This window comes from Tursiops truncatus, chromosome 19, assembly GCF_011762595.2.
Source record: "Tursiops truncatus isolate mTurTru1 chromosome 19, mTurTru1.mat.Y, whole genome shotgun sequence".
In the NCBI taxonomy this organism is placed as follows: domain Eukaryota; kingdom Metazoa; phylum Chordata; class Mammalia; order Artiodactyla; family Delphinidae; genus Tursiops; species Tursiops truncatus.
In genome coordinates, this window is record NC_047052.1 from 18246020 (window position 1) to 18267094 (window position 21075).

General features: G+C 47.1%; 1 protein-coding gene across 7 annotated transcripts in view; it reads right to left on the reverse strand.

Moving 5' to 3' along the window:
• Positions 1–1811: 1811 nt before the first annotated feature.
• Positions 1812–21075, reverse strand: part of SLC7A6 (solute carrier family 7 member 6) — a 36265-nt gene continuing 17001 nt past the window's right edge. For 6 of the 7 annotated variants that reach the window (XM_033844756.2, XM_033844754.2, XM_033844757.2 and 3 more), the window contains exons 4-11: positions 14189–14314; positions 11952–12096; positions 11167–11290; positions 10851–10954; positions 7700–7796; positions 4058–4207; positions 3756–3939; positions 1812–3310 (exon numbers count right to left, since the gene is read on the reverse strand). In XM_033844756.2, coding sequence (XP_033700647.1) covers positions 3216–3310; positions 3756–3939; positions 4058–4207; positions 7700–7796; positions 10851–10954; positions 11167–11290; positions 11952–12096; positions 14189–14314 — 1025 coding nt within the window. In that variant the 3' untranslated portion in view covers positions 1812–3215. The remainder of the gene's footprint in view (positions 3311–3755; positions 3940–4057; positions 4208–7699; positions 7797–10850; positions 10955–11166; positions 11291–11951; positions 12097–14188; positions 14315–21075) is intronic. The other variant, XR_004523294.2, reaches the window with a different exon arrangement.

Sequence of the window (21075 nt, forward strand, 5' to 3'; positions counted from 1 at the left end):
GACACTAAGAACTTAAGGCAAGTGAGGAAAAGCAAAGCACATCCTAAACTTGGCTTTCCATTGAGAAATGTTTAACTAGACACAGCACTCACCAAAAACAAACTACAGTCAACAGGACCAATTTTTTTTTACCAAAATTGGTATCTCTTGTAAGCACACTCTCTCCCTATTCCTTTCCAAACCACAAATGCCTTAACTCTGACTGAGTTAGCATTTATTCTGCAGTGACGAATAGGTTCTATATCTGCACTGTGCAATAGTAGCCATTAGCCACATATGGCTGTTGAGCACTTGAAATGTGATTAGTGCAACTGAATTTTTAAATTTTATTTAACTTAACTAGCTACATGTAGCTAGTAGCTACCATACTGGACTGCACAGGTCTAGGGAAACAGTATACAGAAACTTTGATTCAAGGTGTGCCCTCTTGCCCTGTGGCACAGACTTATTATCACATGGGAAGATAAATTACACAAGGAAATGTCTTCTTCCTGCCAATTCTAAGATTCCATAAGCATCTCTACTTTTCTATCCTACCTGCACCCATTTCACTTTCTATTTTTTGTACATCTTTATCTTCTTATCTACAAGTTGTTAAACCCCCCAAAGTGATTAATTTCCATGTGTGTGTATACTCGGGCCCTACTATTGCAGTTATAAAACCAACAAACAGACTTGGTTTCCCAACCTAACTATCCACTAAGGTGCAATTCAGTGCTGCAATAACAGGCAGCAACTTACAGATCTAATACTAGTCATCTCAGTCTCCTGTAAGCATAGAAACAAAGGACTGAAAACCACTCTGCCATTATAATGTGCTCACTGCTGTTTCTGTACTCATTTACAGTTTGCTAACATTAAAGGGCTGACAGCTTCACACACTGTACCCACTGCAAAAGGGATTAGCACGCCAGGAAAAGGATTGAAGGAGATAAACAACAAAGACCTTGCAGAAATTAATTCCACTAGGAAGCTTGAGTGCTGTAAGGAGTCTCTGGCATCCCTCCCTCAGAAGGCTTCCTGGGAGAAGTCTGTATCCAGCACAGAGGGGAAGAATGCGGTCACCATCCAGTAATGAGAGGAGGGTGACGGCTCACTAAGCAAGTACTAGGGCACCTGGAGTGTGAGGGCCTTGCTTCCCCCTGGAGCCACTGGGAGGCAACAAGTTCCCAAGATCAGCTGGTCATTTACTTCAATAGAGAAAACTAAAGCCTGGGTCAGGGATCCTTCAAAGACAAGTGTAGTCTGCTTGAAGAATTAGCTCCAGAGGATCCCTGGGATAGGTGCCAGATTGGGTCAGACAGGAGTCATGTTTACACAGTCTGGGCAAGTCAGCCTTTGCACAAGACTCCCTGTTGTCAGGCAAATCCCCAACCCATGACAGTAGGAATGTACTCCCATGTTCTCACAGATGCATGCATGCCCTGAACCAAAGGCAGCTGTGAGCATGCTCACCTAAATTGCCTTTATTGAGCAAGTGTGACCAAGGTTAGTCCCTCTTCTGCAACTGGGGCCGGTTTGGTGGAGAAGAATTGTCAGAAAGGTAGATTGCCTCATAGTTCCCGTCTTTATCATTGACCAATTTCAAAACCTAAGGACAAGAAGCCCATGGGGCATACCAAGCCAGCAGGTTCTTCTGGGTCCAGGATGACAGTGTCTAGAAGCATCACAGGACAGTTGTCCAATCCAGTGCAGCCATGTGGCCCATGAAGGAACATCCATTAGGGCAAACCTACCCCTTTGGCCAGACCTGGGTGCTAAAGCACAGCCTGAGCACCAGAATTAGTTGCTTCCGATCATGAATCTGCTGATGGAGGTTGAAGCAGCTTTATTTCCAGAGTCTTCACTGATCTCCACAGAGAAAATAGAAGTCTCCAAAGTACCAAGCTCTTCCTGAGACTGCAGCCCCACCAGACCTCAGGCAAGGGGAGGCAGGCAGGAGATGAGTGCATTATCCCGATGATCCACACCAAGGTGGCTCAGTTGTAAAACAAGCCTGGTGTCAGGGACAGAAGAGGAGGAGGATGCAGCCTGGTGTGAGGTTTTCAGAAAAATGACCACTTCTAGCACCAAGATGGGCTTGCATGGGCCTGCACAGCAGCCCCTCATACCGGCCCTTACAGAGCAAGCTACTTGTCAGTTTGGGTCCAGGAGATGTTCTCTAAACCATTGACAGCTAAAAGAATTCAAGTGATTCACCTGAATCCTAGGACAGTTTCTCCCCTTTTAGAGTTCATACCAGAAACCCAGGGATTTGCTTTTTGTCAACCAGAACAAAGACCTAAGGTCTCAAGTAAAATAAAGGATTATCTTTCAAAATAGCAATATTACCAGACCTCTGACTCATGAATTTGTTCACCCGTCCTTGTGGAACTTGAGCCAGGTGCTTGTAACATGTGACCTATCTGTATACTGAAGTGTAACTGGTACATGAGTAAAAAATCTTTAAAGTTCACCTCTGCAGGTAAGACTCAACAGAAGACTGTGCTAAAACCGAGCAGAACAATCTGTGGTCAGAGTCTGACCCACCACCACCACATAGACACCTCTAAGGTCAGAGGGACTTGCTTTGGGATACTTTGAATTTTTAAACACAATCAGCCTACTGCATCCTGTAGATTAATGAACACCAATGCTTTGCTAGAACTGGTGTCCTGGATTAAATAATATCAATAAATAATAGAATACAACTCTTTCACCAGGGAAGGATTTTGAGCCAGAGGAAGAAAGGTAGCATTTCAGGCCTCTAATGTCAGATGCTTGGACCTGATCGGAGGAAAACTTCCCATAGAGCAGCCCCTTTGTAGAAACTGCCGGTTCAAACCTCAAATAAATTCGGAAACCACCAGCCACAGCTATTAACCTAGCACTCCCTCTTCCCCCAATGCAGCTCACCAAGTAAGTGTTTGCAAGGGCTGCACCTACTCACCAGGAACAAAACTAAGCAACCATTCCCCTATTCCCCGAGCCCTCTGCCACCACCACCCTCTGAAGTCCCCACCTTCGGGCTGGCCCCAGACCCTGAGACCCATAGCTTACCGATGAGAGTGACCACCTGAGCAGGCCATCAGCCCTGAGCCCCCTTACATAATGTGGGCCAACAGCCCTCCTTGAGTATAAGAGAGTTGGGTCCACACAGTCTTGTCATCTGGACTTCGGTGGCTGTGGCCACAGGTAGCAGCCTTCCAGGCCTCAGGGGATATCACCTCTGGCCTCTACTCAGTTTTCCTCTCAACCTGTCTCTCTTCAGCTACATCTAGCTCAGTCAGGACGCAAAAGCAAAGCTTCTGGGTGACTTTGGTGATAGCAGCTAAATGAAAATAGAGAATAGAATTTAGCAAACTGACATTTAGCCACAGCCCCAGTCTGAACACCACAGGCTGATTGAAAGCATGTGGTTCCCAAAAAAAAAAAAAAAAAGCATGTGGTTCCCTTCTCAACTGTTCCCTGGGTACCCTGTACCAAGCTCACCCCCAGCAAGCCTCACTGACCTCCATCCCATGCCCCACCAGAGAGTCTGATGCATGACTCCTTGTCTTGCTATATGGACTGAACTTTCAGGAGGGAGTGTTTTAACCCCAAAATACGAATCTAAAGTTGGAATTAAAGTGATCATGTCAAGACCAAAAGGGGCGGCCAGGCTTCCAGCATATCACTAGTATGTGGAAGCTGTTAGCCACCACACCCACCTGTGCATGCGTCTTTGTATACACACACACACAAGGCCAATGTGTGATAGGCAAAGAGAAGCTCACCAAGGACATTCCGAATAAAGAGTGGTCTCCGGGACTCTGGCAGATAAACACCCAGGAAGTAGATGGGGACCCCAGAGAGGGCAATCCCGATGCCAATGAGGGAATTGATGGTGTCACTGAAGAGGGGCACAACCACCAGAAACAAGGAGCATACGCAGAACACGATGGGAAAAAACAGGCTCAGCTGAAATGAAGGGAGGTGAGATATTAGATAAAGTAGGATGGGGGAACAGGAGAATGGGGTATGGGGAAGAAGTCACCTTGGGGAGATGGCCCACCCCTCCTAGCCTAGAGCCACTGACCTTGAGAGGCCGGGGCCGCTCGGGCTCCTTCCAGCGAAGGTAGAGCTGTCCAGCGACAGACAGGCCCACAAAGAACCAGTAGCTGAAGCTGAAGTAGTTGATGAGCAGGAAGACATCCTCCACAGTGAGGTAGATGAGTGTCATGGTGCACTGGAGGGAGAGAGGTTGGGGAGAAGTGGGCACTGTCACCACCAAGCCACCCAGGAGACTCCACCGTCAAGCAGTCAGCACCAGATCTGCTGACTGCTGACTTAGCTTCACCAGATTACCTCCAGGTCTTTTCAGTGATCCCTTGGCATCAGATAGGTCCATTCTTCACAATGGCCTTCTCTCCTTCTTCTTTTGGGGGCCCTTCCTGCACTCAATGCCTCCCTTCTTTTTGCAAGCACTTCAGTAACAAGCCAGACTCAGTTCCCCTTCTGACGGCAGACAGTGAGGCCCTCCTCACTGCAATGCACCAACCTCAACATGAATCACACTGTGCCCTCTGGAGACTGTTATACATGGGTCCCAACTACCTGGCATACAAGTGGAGGAAATGTCTTCAGAACTATCTCACTGTCCTGGAGCCTTAGAAATGCAGATTAGCAAAATGGAACCATCCCCCTGGGAAGAAGTATGACAGGATTTGTCCTCTGGAACAAAAGAGTTCTGGAAGACAGGAGTCAGGGACTAGAGTCCTGGGACAAGGTTAGATTTGCTTTAACAGCCAAAGCAGTCTTGAGGGAAAAAAACGGAGCTGGAGGAATAAGACTCCCTGACTTCAGACTATACTACAAAGCTATAGTAATCAAGACAATATAGTACTGGCACAAAACCAGAAATATAGATCAATGGAACAGGATAGAAAGCCCAGAGATAAACCCACGCACCTACGGTCAACTAATCTATGACAAAGGAGGCAAGGATATACAATGGAGAAAAGACAGTCTCTTCAATAAGTGATACTGGGAGGGCTTCCCTGGTGGCACAGTGGTTGAGAGTCCGCCTGCCGATGAAGGAGACACGGGTTCGTGCCCCAGTCCGGGAGGATCCCACATGCCGTGGAGCGGCTGGGCCGGTGAGCCATGGCCGCTGAGCCTGCGCGTCCGTAGCCTGTACTCCGCAACGGGAGAGGCCACAACAGTGAGAGGCCCTCGTACCGCAAAAAAAAAAAAAAAAAAGTGGTACTGGGAAAACTGGACAGCTACATGTAAAAGAATGAAATTAGAACACTCCCTAACACCATACATAAAAATAAACTCAAAATAGATTAGAGACCTCAATGTAAGACCAGACACTATAAAACTCTTCGAGGAAAACATAGGAAAAACACTCTTTGACATAAATCACAGCAAGATCTTTTTTGATCCACTTCCTAGAGTAATGTAAATAAAAACAAAAATAAACAAATGGGACCTAATGAAACTTAAAAGCTTTTGCAAAGCAAAGGAAACTACAAACAAGACAAAAAGACAACCCTCAGAATGGGAGAAAATATTTGCAAACGAATCAACGGACAAAGGATTAATCTCCAAAATACATAAACAGCTCATGCAGCTCAATATTAAAAAAACAAACAACCCAATCCAAAAATGGGCAGAAGACCTAAATAGACATTTCTCCAAAGAAGACATACAGATGGCCAAGAAGCACATGAAAAGCTGCTCAACATCACTAATTATTAGAGAAATGCAAATCAAAACTACAATGAGGTATCACCTCACACCAGTTAGAATGGGCATCATCAGAAAATCTACAAACAACAAATGCTGGAGAGGGTGTGGAGAAAAGGGAACCCTCTCGCACTGTTGGTGGGAATGTAAATTGATACAGCCACTATGGAGAAGAGTATGGAGGTTCCTTAAAAAACTAAAAATAGAATTGCCATATGATCTAGCAATCCCACTACTGGGCATATACCCAGAGAAAACCATAATTCAAAAAGACACATGCACCCCAATGTTCACTGCAGCACTATTTATGGAAGCAACCTAAATGTCCATCGACAGACAAATGGATAAAGAAGATGTGGTACATAGATACAATGGAATATTACTCGGCCATAAAAAGGAATGAAATTGGGTCATTTGTAGAGACATGGATGGATCTAGAGACTGTCATACAGAGTGAAGTAAGTCAGAAAGAGAAAAACAAATATCATATATTAACACATATATGTGGAACCTAGAAAAATGGTACAGATGAACTGGTTTGCAGGGCAGAAACAGAGACACAGATGTAGAGAACAAACGTATGGACACCAAGGGGGGGAAAGTGGCAGGGGCTGGGGGTGGGTGGGAGGGATGAATTGGGAGATTTGGATTGACATGTATACACTGATGTGGATAAAACTGATGACTAATAAGAATCTGCTGTATAAAAAAAAATAAAATAAAATTTAAAAATAAATAAAATAGATTTGCTTTAACTTCAAGAATATGGAGTTCCCCCTACCTGTCTTTTCACCCAAATTATCAACAAAGGATTTAAAACAAGAAGAGCCCATTCTAGAGAGAGAAAGGAGACCCTATATTAAGAGGAGAAAAGTGGGGTGGAAGGTGATTAATTTACAAGACACAATGTCAGATTGCCCTAAATTTATAAATTCAGTGCTATCCCAATCAATATATTGAGAGGATATTTTGTTATTTTGATAAAATGATACAAAAGTTCTTCAAGACAAATAAACAGGTGAGAATTGCGATGAAAATTCCAGGGGGGAGAGGGGAACTGAAGAAGTACCCTCAGCCCCTCTTTAGTTCTCAAATATTCAGTATAAAGCTAAATAAGGAAGCTTGGTGCCGATGCAAGGATGAGGAAAGATGAGTTGAGATGATTGTACATTTAAGGGGCAAATCACGGTACTTGGCACATAAGAAGCACTCTAAAAATTAGCTATTTTTATATGATAAAAATTTGAAAAATGCGGAAAAGTGAATTGTTCAATAAATGATATTTGTACAGTTGGCTAGCCATTTGAGAAAAAAATTAAGTGAATGCCTGCCTACCTCACTCCATTCACCAAAATATAAATTCCAGATGAATCCAAAACATTAAGTAATGAAAACATAAAGGAAAGAACTAAATGACAAGGAAATGAACTATTTTTCAAATCTTGGAGTAAGGCCTTCCTCAGGGTCCCTGTTAGCTTTTACACCTAATAATACCTTAGTGCAAATTAGAAAATGACAGTCCTTCAGGACTCCTTCCATCTGTCAGAATACTTAATAATTTACTAATTTTGTTGAAATAAAACACTTTAATGCTATCTGCTATATATAAATCTATGATGCCTATGATATGAACAGAGGCCCCTAGGTAGCTAGTGTACAAACTTGCCTGGCTTTTCTAAATATGATTTAAAAAAAAAAAAAAAGAAAAAGAGGAGCTAGAAGGAGGAGGAAAAAAGGAAGCCACTGACAAAAATAGATAAATCTTACTAATTCACTTTTACATTCTTTTGTAGTATTTGCCTTCCCTAATATAACTATGTTTTACTTTTATATTTTTAAAAAATTGTAAGAAAAAGGAAGAAACACTGAGAGGCTCAGGAAGTATCCCAAGAAGCTAGTACACCTCCCCTCAAACAGTCTTCTCATGAAGTTGGCAGGAGTACCACACAGATAACGTCCAATCCCCACACTCCCCAGCACAGCTTACATTGAACAATAAAGCAGGGATGGGTGTAAAACGCTCAACGTGGATCATGGAGAGAAGATCCGGGAGGTGGCCCTCACGGGAGCCCACAAAAAACAACCTGGAAGGACAAAAAAATGTGTCAGGAGGATCTCTATACTCAGCCATGCAGCCACACTCCTCACTCAGACAAACCAGGCTCAGCTTCAGAAGAAAGCAGGGGGCAGTCTCTCAGGAACCTCCCATGTTCTCTATGCATGACCAACCCAACCTACCCCCATTTTACCCACAGATGTCTCCACCATTACCCATGAATGCTCAAACCCACTGTTACCCACTGACACCCCCAGCCCCTCAGCTATGCAACCCACCATCACCCAATGGATACCTCACCCTGCCATCACCCACTGGCATCACCCATTGGCACCCCACCCATTGGCACCCCACCAGGGTACCCCACTCTGCCACCCCACATATTTCCTACACAACATAATGGCTTTTTAAAGAAGGGCAGCCAGACTTCTGATGGTCTGCCCTCCATGTACCTTCCCTGAGCTCCTGGTATATGAAAAGTCAGGGAGAGCCTGGGGCTCAAAGAGACAACCCAAGCTTTCTCTCTGCGCATAATGAGCCCTACTGACTGGGAAACAGAGCAGCAGAGAAATGAAACGCCATCCAGGTAGTCAGCAGCATCATGGAGCACACAGCACCAGGCTTGGGGGTGGGCTGGGGAACAAAATGCTTCACAAGAGATGATCACATCTGGACTGGGAAGAAGAGTTGGGGTTTTCCAGAAGGTGAGCGTTGGGTGGAAACACAGCATGGGCAAAGGCAAAAGAGGCTTAGAGGCATAAAAGAGTATAGCCTCTTTGAAGGTGGGTGCTAGAATGTCTGTAGTCCCAGGATAAGGTGTGTGACGAGAGTGCTGGGAAAAACCTGCTTATGAGGTCATGCTGTGGAGTCTGAACACACACCAAGAACCAGCTGTGGCTCTGAAGTAACAGCCTGACCGGATTTGACACAGAGACTCTGGTAATATCACTGAGGCCAACTAAAGCAGGGAGAGGCTAAGGTATGGGGGGATGGCCAGACATCTGTGACAAGGTCCCATAATAGAAGAGGTCTGAATGAGGGTGGACACCCTGGCAGAGGACAAATCTGCTGGTCTTCTGTGTGTGCCCACACGCTTGAGCTGGGAGATGAGGGTGGACTCCAAGGGAAAAAATCAAGAGGCTGAGAGGCTGGGAATTCTCTGGCAGTCCAGTGGTCAGGACTCTGCGCTTTCACTGCTGAGGGCCCAGGTCCGATCCCTGGTTGGGGAACTAAGATCCCACGATCTGTGTGGTGCATCTTCCCCGACAAAAACAAAAAGAGGCCAAGAGGCCAAGAAAGGAGGAATGACGGACCACAACCTCACAGTTGGAGACAAAGCATACGTGGGGCACATGTGAAGTTTGAGATACTTATGGGCCATCCAGGTGGAGCCACAGGAGTTGATGGTATCATCTGGAAGGATGTCATAGGGCACGATGTTGAAGTTGGCTCACAAGGCTAATATCCGTACTAAAGTAGAGGAGAAATATGCAGAGGGAATGCTGGAGAGGATGTGAAGGTGAGGCAAAGGTGTCTAGTACAAAGCCAAAGACAGCTGCATGGGTAATAAAGAGAAAGTGAAGAAGGTAACACAGGCAGAAATGGTTGTGCATTACCTCGACATTACTGCAGTTCACTTCATGTGCAGGTCCAGATTCTTACTCTGAGTTCCCTACCCTCACCCTCTCCCTCATCCTGTCAATGCCACAAGATAGCTGAGTGAGGCTAGAATATATCAACTACCTAAATATTTTGGGACAATTGGCAGAGTCAGTTGGGATGTCCTGGGCCTCAATAAGGGTGAGACTATGGGAAACATCATCTTTGAGTGGGCAACGGCAGTGAAAGCCCAGAATACTAACCACTAGGCCACCAGGGAACCCCTGACACCATATTCTTTTACAAGGCCTTGATCTCTTTATTACTCTGGTTGCCCTACAGAGGCCCCAAGTACATGGACTGGGGTGTCAAAATTAGTAAGAAGAATGAATAGGACAAAACTATCTCTTTCATTAATTCATTCTCCTATCTGTTCATGTGGCAAATATTTATTGAATGCCTATTACACTCCTGGCCCTGGAGACAGCAACATTTATAGGGTGAGTGGAAGAGAAATCAAGAAAGCAGACTTCCTCTTAGATATCAGAGGGTCACAGAAGCCATGGGAATAGTTTCAGAGGAAGAAGGGTGGTAAATATCACTTGCTTCAGGGGTCCAGTAGGATAAGGACTGAAAGCAGGCCAAGAAGGAAGTCACTGGCACCCTTGACAAGAACATTTTTAAGGTAGTAGAAGCCTACCTATGGGTAGAAAGATGAATGACAGTCAAAATGCAAACCATTTCCTTTAGAAGTATGTCCAATAAGGAAGAGGGGAGATGAGAAACTGTTTTGTGATTTCTCTAAGTGAAGATGAGAGAAGCTTGTGCACAGCTGCCTCCAAATGAACATCTACCAAGGAGAAGGGCCAAGTGATGAAGTGAAGTGCTGAAGAAGAGGGGACGTGCCGGAACCCTGAGACCAGGTAGCAGAATAGCCTGAAAAGGCAGAACTGGTCCTCTCTATGAAACAACTGGAAGGACAGTGCTCTTACAGGTAAGTCTCTGTGCACAGAAAAGAGCTGGAGCCTACCCGTCGGCCGCAGTGTTTTCTGTGATGTGAGGGGCAGAGTCATCCTGTACCAGTACCCAGTATACAGCAAGTGCTCAATAATCATTTATTACAAGAATGAATCCTGGGCCTGCAGCATAATCTGCAGGAGCCTAGAGTCTTGTCCCCAACAGGATCCCTCCTCCAAGCTACTGCCTTCTTCCCCTCTACCTCTTACCAATCTGTCCTCATCTCACATGGAAATGTAAGCAACCAGCACACAAGTGTTGTACAAAGCCAAGGACACGCATGCACACATGCATACACAACACAGAGTACTAACCACTATACGATCATGGCCACACATGCATACACACACATACACACCCTGCATGTCCGAGAGAGGGATAAGGGAAAGAAGGGCTCCGATGGATTCACCTAGAGCCTCAGAGAATTAAATACTGGTCTGTTATCGGTGAAGCAGAAACACAGTACCTTGATGAAGCAAAGATAGATGCGTTGAGGCCCCCAAAGCAGGACAGGGCAACAGCAATGGGAATGGTCCAGCTAAACAAGCCAAATGTCTGGTCAGCAAATGTCTGGGGACAGAGCACAGAAGGGGCACTCAGCACACGACAGGGTTTCCACAGCCTCCTGCATCTCTCAGGACAAATGCCATCACTGCTGAGCAGCCCGCCCTCTGGCACAGACCCACCACCTGGCCCTGCAGAGCTGGAGTGGCAGCAGAAACAAAGATCCAGCCATTCAGTACTATGAGATGACGAGCAAATGGGGATCCCAACAGACTCACCACAGCCACGGCATCACTGCCAAGGACATCTGAAATGCTCAGCACTGTGTAATAGGCCACGTTGGTCAGGATGTAGATGAGTGTCACAATCGGCATAGAAATCCCAATGGCCAGGGGCAAATTTCTGTCAGGACAACAGAAATAGGACTACCTGGAACCAACCTCTCCTTGGGGGTCAAAGTTACCCAGGAATTCCCTGGCCTCTGGATCTTTGAGGCTGACTCCTCTTCCCCATGTAGCCTAAGGGAAGTATGCGCCCCACGCCCCGGGCTCTTTCTCCTGAGAGAGAGAGAGAGAGAGAGAGAGAGAGAGAGAGAGAGAGAGAGACAGCCTTCCCTGTGAAGATGGCTCATGATCAATATTTGATCCTCACCCCAGTGGGACCACTGGGTCCCACTGAAGGAGGAGCACTGTCCTCTAGGGACTGGAGGCCAGGCTGGGAACCCGGCTGCCCAGAATAAGCTTCTGGCTCCCCAGGCTTCAGTGTCAGCACCAGAGTGCAAGGTCTTAACATCTCAGCCCCAGCTGGGTTAGCTGCTGCCCACTGAAGGACCTCTCCTCCAGGAAGGACCCTGGGGATCCTCCAGTGTGAATATGAGGCCAAGGAGCCAGGGGTTTCCCACCTTCACTCACTCCCGTCCTCGCCCCTAATCCCTCACAGCTGGTGAAGGGGGAACAGGAAGAAGGGATGAGAGACAGAGGGAGGAGGGGAGGGAAGATGGCAAGCGTGCCCACTATCAGCAGGAGTTCCAGCCAAGTTGGGGAGAGTGAGATCCCACCTTTACCTTTCTGGGTTTTTGATTTCTTCTGTTACAAAATTAAGGGTGTCCCAACCTGAGTAAGAGAAGAGGGCAGAGTACAGGGCGAGAGAGAGGTCTCCCAAGTCCCAGGAGGAACCCTTAAAGGCATCCTGAAAGTGCTCAGAGTGTCCTGTGGGGGCAAAGGCGGAGGTGGGGGGGGGCAGCGGGGGGTACAGAGAGGAGAAAGAGGAAGAAGGAGAAGGACAGGAGAGATGGCAGGTGTAAGGAGAAGAGGAAGGAGGGGGAGGGGGAGGGGCAGCAAGAAAGAGGAAGGGGAGAGGCAAGAAAAAGAGAGGAGGAGGGTCAAGAAAAGAAGGGAAAAGCAAGAGGGCAGGGAGAAGAAAACAAAAAACAAAAACAATTTAATACCAAAAGAACCACCACCACCAGCTCCCCACACCCCACCCACTCCCTCTGAATAGTTCATTTTCCTTTAGTAGAACTAGACAATCTCAGAAAAACAAAGGCATTCCTGGCTGCCTTCTGACCTGGTAACACCTTTTCCAAAGCCCTAGTGAATTTCCATTTCCTGCGGGAGACCACACCGTAGGCCACAGTTCTTATTTTTAGAAAGAACCCTGTTTCACATAAAGGAGTCATTTTTCATTAACAATTAGATCTTCCTGTGGAACTACCTCTCATGGCCCAGACAGTTCCACAACTTGGTCAAATGGGTTTCTCAGTCTCATGGAGAGAACTCTACTCGCAGTGGCTATGGTTGTGTGCGGCAGGAAATCACAGGTTTCGAAGGAACTGGGATCTTATTTCTCACTGGGCCTGGGGTAGGCCTGGGCCACCTCCACCTTTGGAGAGGCTGCCTAGACATCTGTCATCCTCCTTGGAGGCCTCCAGAGACTGCAGACTTGCAAGCCAAGGGAACAGCACCCAGCTGTCCAGGAGACAGACCTTCTAGACACATTGGAGGTTTTTAATAAGACCCAGACTTCTAAGGAAGCCTGCTGTCACCCACTGCAGAAAGCCTAGACCCATCCCCCAATGTGGCAAAAAGGGCTGGGTGTGCAACAAAGAGGGGGTAAGTAGAGACTCCCGAACCCCAGGGGTGCCACTCATCACACACAGTAGCTGTTCCCTAGGGCACAGATCCTGGAGGGAGAATTACTCAACTACCCAATTAGACCCCAAGATGTTTCAGAGACTCTAGGAACATCCAGATGGCTGGCTGTACTAACTTGGCACACAGGCACACAGATACTGGACCAGCTGCCTAAGATTCACCCAGGGCGCTTCTTAAAAACACACTTTTTTCTTTTTTAGTTTTGTTTTGTTTTTTGGCCGCGCCACGCGGCTTGTGGGATATTAGTTCCCTGACCAGGGATTGAACCTGGGCCCTCGGCAGTGAAAGCCAGAATCCTAACCACTAGGCCACCAGGGAATTCCCCAAAACACATTTTTTTGAACTCCAAGCCAACCAGAGTTTGATCCAATAGGTCTGAGGTTGGAGTCTCAGCTCCTCAGGGGATTGTAAACACAGCCAAGTTTAGAGACAGATGACCCAGAGAACTGTGTTGTCTAATGATTGAGACACCCTTGGCCAAGGGCACCTCAGGACTTCTCTAAGGGGTCAGGGAATATTGGGAGGCCTGTTACCCTCCCTGTCAGCCTACTCTGATCTGGGAATGAAAAGCTCTCTAAGGCCAACAGGCAGGAAAGTCAGTGCCAACTTCACAATATTTTAATATTTTGCTGAGAGCTGACTTTGGGAGGAAATGCTAAATAAGAGCAAGTCCAGATGAAAAGTAAAGGCTGCAAAATAACCACTCATTTCCAGACCCCATCTCCCTGCCACCCACACACTTCCCACCCCTCTCAAGGAGGGCCAAGCCCTCCTCCCCACTGACTGGCGGTCACAGGCCAAAAGCAGGAGCCAGAGCAGGGCTCACTCTATCTCCACTGATTACTTTTATGACCCAATTACAACCCAAGTTTCAAAAGCTCCTAGGCCTTCGGCTGGCTTCTTGCAATGCTCCCCACCACCACAGAGGGAAAGCAGCCCCGAGGGAGGGGCTAACTCATGTCCACTAGACCAAACCAGCCTGGCCCAAGAAGCCCAAGAACAGATTTCCTGTTCTCACTGACACAGTCTAGCACATATACAGAAAGAGCTGAGCAGTAAAGCTAACGGAGTCCCCACATCCTCCTCAGGGAATCCAGGGGAACTCCCGGAGTCACCCACCCTCCTTCTGACCTGGGGCCCTTCTTACCCTGGCACAGTTTAACAAGGCCCATGACAATGATGGCAATGAGTGCCAGGACCTTGGCGTAAGTGAATGTGTCCTGCACACGTGTGCCCCACTTGACGTAGGCACAGTTCACAAACGTCAGCAGACCTAGGAAGAAAACCATAAAGTCAGTGGCAGGCTTGAGCTGAGGGCACCGATGCCCAACCTCTCTTTACAAAGCGCATCATTTCTATCCTGTCTGCCTAAGGCAAAGGGGCCGACGGACCGGTCAGAACCAGAACAGGCAAATGGGGGACATCCCCCATCTGCCCCAGCTGAGAGGAAAACATCCCATCAATGTTGACAAGTAATGATACAAAGGCATGCACTACCACATATTCATGCATTCTGACAGCCCGAACCATTTTTGGAAATTCCCCCCAGGCCCAGGAATGGTGAACTTCACCCATTCTTCCCCACTCAGATTCCCAAAGTTTCAAACCACCTGGGGCACAAGACCTCTCCATGGCCACATTAGAGAATGGGGACAAGAGAGGCCCAACAACAAATAAGGTCAATTTAAATGCAGGTGGCAGGTCACCTAGCAGTTAGGGAGACAATGTTTTGCATGTAATTATTTTTTTAAAAGGCTATCATGTGCCTGACAATTTCACATACATCCTCTCAATTAATTCTCACAACCACAAAACAGACATTCCTATTCTCATTTTACAGATGAGGAAACTGAGGTTGACAGAGGCTAACTACCATTCCCAAGCTTACATAGACCCCCCCGATCTCCCCCACCCCCATTCCTATCCAAACCTCCCAGTTCTCGGATAGGCCCATGGAAAAGTGGGCTCGCGTCAGCACTGCTGGCTTTCCGTTCCAGCTCCTCACGTACCTCAGTGATACCTGGGTCCTGTGTTAGAGGGCCCACCACCTTACCCCGGCTAAATAGGGACTGCTCTGATCCATGGAGAATATCAGTATCCAAGGGGCTCCACAGTGACACCTCTAGCCTCCAAAAATAGAACTTTTACGAGAACCTCAAATGTTATTACAAAATTTGGGGGCTCATCCTCCAGTCCACGTCTACCTACTTCTACCCATGTTGCACTCTCTCCTTCAGCCAGACTCTCTCCTTACTGATGCCGGATATACACATGAGAGAAATGTCCTCCCCTCCTCCTCCTGCCATAGGCAATAGCAACTCCCACTTTCAAGGTCTAGCTCAGTCCCCACTTCCTCTGTAAAACCTTGCTAAAATATATCAGCCAGCTCCTCCCTGAGCTCTCTCTCCCTGAACCCTACAACATTCTCACTTAACACACAGCTTAGTACCTTGTGCTGTGGTCATATGGACATATGTCTCAAGAAGGTTCCTCTCTCTCCCTCAGGCATCTGGGTGGTACTTCCCCAAGGAGAAGTTCTTAGGGGGATACAAAAGCATACTGTTTTCTTAAGCTTACTGCCAAGCAAAGATGGGAACTGATCAACCGTGGTTGGAATCAAGATGGTGATGACTTTCGCTGAACTGCCAATCCCCTGGAGCAAGGCAGTTTTCAGAAAGTTGGACATTCCTCCACTCAAATGGAGAGGAGAGCCTAGGGCCAGCCTGTGGATATAAACATGAGTGGCTGAACAGCCTCCATGGCACTTTAAGAGCTTTCATTCAGTACTTTGGCAAATGACACGGGTGCTTACTAGTCAGTCATAAAGGTGCATGGGGGCGGGGGGTGGGGGAGAAACGAGGCGGTGGGGAGTAAATAATGGCCAAGGGGGAAGGGATAAGACCAAAGGAATGCACACTGCTGGCAGGTCTTCCCGGGGACCTGCCCTGCTAATCAGAGTTCGCTGTGTGAAGCTAAGCCTAGATCAGCTAACATGAGGATTACCTAATAAATAGCCACCAGTAATCCACAGGCCTCTGTGCAATACAGTAAGCATATTTTGAAGTACCTGCCAGGCCCCTTCTTGGGAACTGCTCCCCCTTCCCTATCACGGCTGATAGAGTCCAACAACGGACCCAAGCTAGGCCTATTTGATTCTCTCTCCCAAGAATATGGAGTCAGGATACCAAGAAACTGAACCTATCTAACAGCAGCGAAGTCAGGGGCCACAGCAAGTCAAAATCACCTACGAGCCCCTGTAATAGAGGAAGAAAAGCCACAAGAAAGCAGAGGAAGGAAGCAGGACTACAAAAACGAGCAGAAGTGAGAGCAGCTTGTAAGAAGCTGTGCAGCTTGTGAGAAAAGGATTGATGAAGGAGAAAAACAAATACTGTATGCTAACACATATATATGGAACCTAAAAAAAAAAAGGTTCTGAAGAACCTAGGGGCAGGACAGGAATAAAGACAAAGATGTAGAGAATGGACTTGAGGACCCAGGGAGGGGGAAGGGTAAGCTGGGACGAAGTGAGAGAGTGGCATGGGCATATATACACTACCAAACGTAAAACAGATAGCTAGTGGGAAGCAGCCGCATAGCACAGGGAGATCAGCTCCGTGCTTTGTGACCACCTAGAGGGGTGGGATAGGGAGGGTGGGAGGGAGACGCAAGAGGGAGGGGATATGGGGTATATGTATATGTATAGCTGATTCACTTTGTTATAAAGCAGAAACTAACACACGATTGTACAGCAATTATACTCCAATAAAGATGTTAAAAAAAAAAAGGTTGACGAGGAAAAACACAGAAACATACAGAAGACAGAGGCAGAGGCAAGACAGACAAGAGACAAAGACAAGGAGGCAGAGACAAAGAGATGGAGACAAAAGGAATAGAAACAGAAAGATGGACATACACACGGAGAAAGAGGCTGTCTCACAATGTCCTAGCTGTGCTTGCTGTGCTTCTGGTTTGTAGCACTGAAATGTGGCTGCAAAATGGGGAAAGAAGCTGACACACTCCTCAGCCCACTGACAGGCACTCCCTCCTCTGGGTTCTGCTCCTTTTCCTTCCCTCCATTGGGTACAAACTGCCCCCATGGCTTGGGCCTCTCTGCACACAGTGGGAATTCAATGAGTGAAGGCAGCACCTCAATGGAAGCCCCTGCAGAGCCCCTTCTCAAAGACCGGATGGAAGGATACACAAAAGCCTGGTCACAGCAGCTGCCTCAGGGAGGAAGACTAAAGCTCTGAGAGGGAGGAGACTTTTCCACTATATACCATTTTATATAGTTTGACTGACTTACCATGCACATACACTTCTTTCTCAGAAAAAGTACTTAATTTAAAACACTCTGTAGGACTTCCCTGGTGGTGCAGTGGTTAAGAATCTGCCTACCGATGCAGGGGACACGGGTTCAAGCCCTGGTCCGGGAAGATCCCACATGCCGCCGAGCAACTAAGCCCGTGCACCACAACTACTGAGCCTGCGCTCTAGAGCCCACGAGCCACAACTACTTAAGTCCACGCACCTAAGGCCCGTGCTCTGCAGCAAGAGAGCACGTGCAATGAGAAGCCCGCTGGCCTCAACTAGAGAAAAGCCCACGCGCAGCAACAAAGACCCAATGCAGCCAAAAATGAATAAATAAATAAAATAAATTTATAAAACAACAACAACAACACTATGTAGCCAGGGAGCAGGACCAGGAGTAGAGTAGGTGAGTAAGGAGCCCAGGGCACAAAATTTAAGTAGGCACTCACTGTCGGGGGACAACCTGGCAAACCTGAGAGTGAGTGCATCCTTAAATGCTGGCCCCAGGAGCCCTGCTTGCTTCACTGGACTCTCAGCCCTGCCAGAGAACAGAGAGCTCCGAGAACAGTCTACCAAGCAGAAGCCAACTCCCTCGAATGTTTTCCTGATTCTAATTAAGAAACAAAATTTCACCATCTGATCCCCCACCTCCCCACCCCACCCCCCACCCGCCTCCCAGAACTCCCATTCCCATCTAGCAGCAAGGACTACACCAGAGCTCAAATACAAGACAGCCAGGCTGAGCCTGGAGGCCAGGCACTCAGACTCAACTACCACAATTAAAACATGCACGCCTTCCCTCTTCCTCCAATCTCATTTCCTTGCTGCATGCCTGCACCAATGAGTGTGGGACCCATGTCAGGGTCTTCCAGGCTCTCTAGGGACTTGTTGCTGAGAAATACTCAAACAGCAGATCCAGATCCAATCCCTAAGCAGAAATAAATCCCCAAAGTCTCTCTGTGGCAAAGATGGCTACATATCTTCTAATATCTGTTCTTCCATCTTTCCTTAGTAATAGAAATTTTAGCTGGAGTCTGGCTGCCCAAAATAATGATGACATTTCCCAGCCTCTTTTGCAGGCCGGTATGGCCAAGTAACTAAGTTCTTAACCCAGGGATATAAGCAAAGTGTTGCATAAGTAAAACCTTATAGGAGTATCTTTGAAGGGTGAGAGGTGTCTTTCTTTGTCCTTCCTGTCAGCTACAAGGCAGACATGACTGGAGCTTGAGTAGCCATCCTGGACCACCAGCCAGAAGTCACATGCTGAGGATGGCAGAGCAGTAAAACAGAAGGAAGGAACCTGAAGAATTATGAAGTCATCCTACTAGCCCCACGCTGCCTACTTCTAACATGTGAGAAATAAATGTCAACATGCTTGAGCCATGCTCCTTTTGGTTTTCAGTTGTTTGAAACCCAGACTAATCCTGAGTAATACATGTGCCCACAGACAAAACTGCAACTCTCATACTCTCCTTCTGATGAGATGGCCTGGCATCTGAAGCCGTAGTTCCAGTTATGCTGACTGTCGCAGCTCCCTTCTCCTACAAGCACTGGGAGGAAAAGGAACATTCCAATTCCTCCCACAAACAGGCCTTCAAGGACAGAGGAGTGCAATCCTTAACAACGACGACAAAGTGGGAAAAGAAAAAGAAGGGGAAAAAAACATCTACAATTCTCTTAGGAGAGAAATGTTCTACAACAGTCTAGGAGAGGTAAACCCTTCCAAGTGGAGATCCTGGAATCAGAAGCTACCTCTTGGCATGTGTATGAATACATAATGTACATGTCTTTTTTAAAAGCCTCTTTGTTTTCAATTACACAAGTATACATATTTAATCTTATTATCAAAACATTCAACCTATACATAGGGTTAGAATCCAGGGCTTTTGAGCAACTGTGGTCAAGGCCAGTCCTCCTCAGGCCTGCCACTGTCAGAACATAAAAGCTGTCTATCCATAGCAACAGCTGACCAAAATAGAGGAGAGTATCCTTCCTACTTAGAACCCTGCCCAGGCATGAGTCCAAGACAGCAAGAGGCAATAGGAAGCCATTCATACATCACACAGTGTTTCCTCACTGCAGTCTCACCCTTGACAGTCTCCCTTTCCTTCTTCCTTCCCCTCCTCTTCCCTTCCCTGTCAGCCTTACCAAACAAATCCTCAGGGACAATGGAGTCTCAGCTGTGAGCACACCTCTGCTGATGCCACTGTGTCAGTGCTGAACTGACTTCCACGTCAGTTCATGGCAAATACTCTCCAGTGATGTATTTGAGGTTACATAACAGACAGAATCCCACAGGGATAAATGCACCAAGACCTAAGCCAGAAACACACACTTCTGCAGACAAATCAAGTACTCCTACAATGCTGGGCACCTGGGCTACTGAGAATACTGCTGGTCACCTGGTCAGAGAAAGGACCTATGGACCTCAAGAAGTGCCATTTTCCCCTACAGTCCCATAAGTGAATAAGAGCCCCTAAGCATACGGAGTTCAGCGGGCAGCCTGAGGCCCCACCCACCACAGAAGAGTCCAAGATCCCAGAATACATAATAGCAGAATGACAGTTTCTCAATTTCAGCACAATTGACATTTTGGGCCAGATAAGTCTGTCATGCGGGGCTGTCTTGTGCATTATAGGATGTTCAGCAGCACTCCGGACCTGTACCCACTGGATGCCAGCAACACCCCTTCCCAGCAGTTGCAACAACCAAAAATGTCTCCAAACCTTGCCAAATGTCTCCTGGGGGGGTAACTCATCTCCAGTTGAGAACCACTGTTCTGACATAGTGAGTACCTAAGACAATCTGAAATCCAAAAAAATAAAAGCTGCTTGGATGTATCTCCCTGCCATGTATAACCTGGGACTGGAGTGGAGGGCTGCTGGAAGCCAGGATCTGAAATAGCAATGCCTTCAGGGCCCGAGAAGGTAATATAAATGAGCAAAGGCAAGAATGTCTGGACATAAAACAAGAGGGAGTGGGGGACTGCAGTCAATGGGAGAATATATGCTCCATTTAAAGGAGTAACCACTACTCAAATGCAGCTGATTGTGTGAGGCTGGAATATGGGTCCAAGTTTGCCAGAACTTTTGATTTTTCAAGAGAAAGGGCAAGTCCTGATTTTTAAATGTTGGCAAGTAATTCAAAATTATTTAGAACACTGTGCAGGCCCAATATATCTGTGGGCCAAGGGTGGCCCGTGGGCCAACAGCTTGCAGCTCTGCCCTAGAGTTAGTTATATGGAGACTGCCTAGGCCCTTTCTTCTAGGATGGAATTTTAATTGTCTAGCTTAGCATGGATATAACTTCTTTAAGCAGTCTCCCAACTAACCTGGACCCCTCTCATGTCTCAGTTTCAAGACTAACGTAATTCTCCTACCCAAGCCTCACCCAGCATTCAGTGCAGATCTTTGTTTTTTCCCCTAATTATGACATAGTTGTTTTCTTCCAATTTAGGTCTCTTGAGACCAGGCTGCTCTCAGTGCCACCTCTGTCCAAGGAGGCTCCCTCCAGGACACCCCAGCTTAGCTGGATGATACATCAGCCTGATTCTACACCCTAATTTCCAAGAAGAGGAGTAAACTGAGCCCTAAACCCTAATCTGTTAGGATGGGACAAGGTTTTAATGACTTGGCACCAGCTCTGACAAGTTTCCCGCCCTCAGGCCCGCTTTATGGAAATACCTTGGTTTCTGGAATAGGGGTTTTTGGTAATGCAAATACTGAG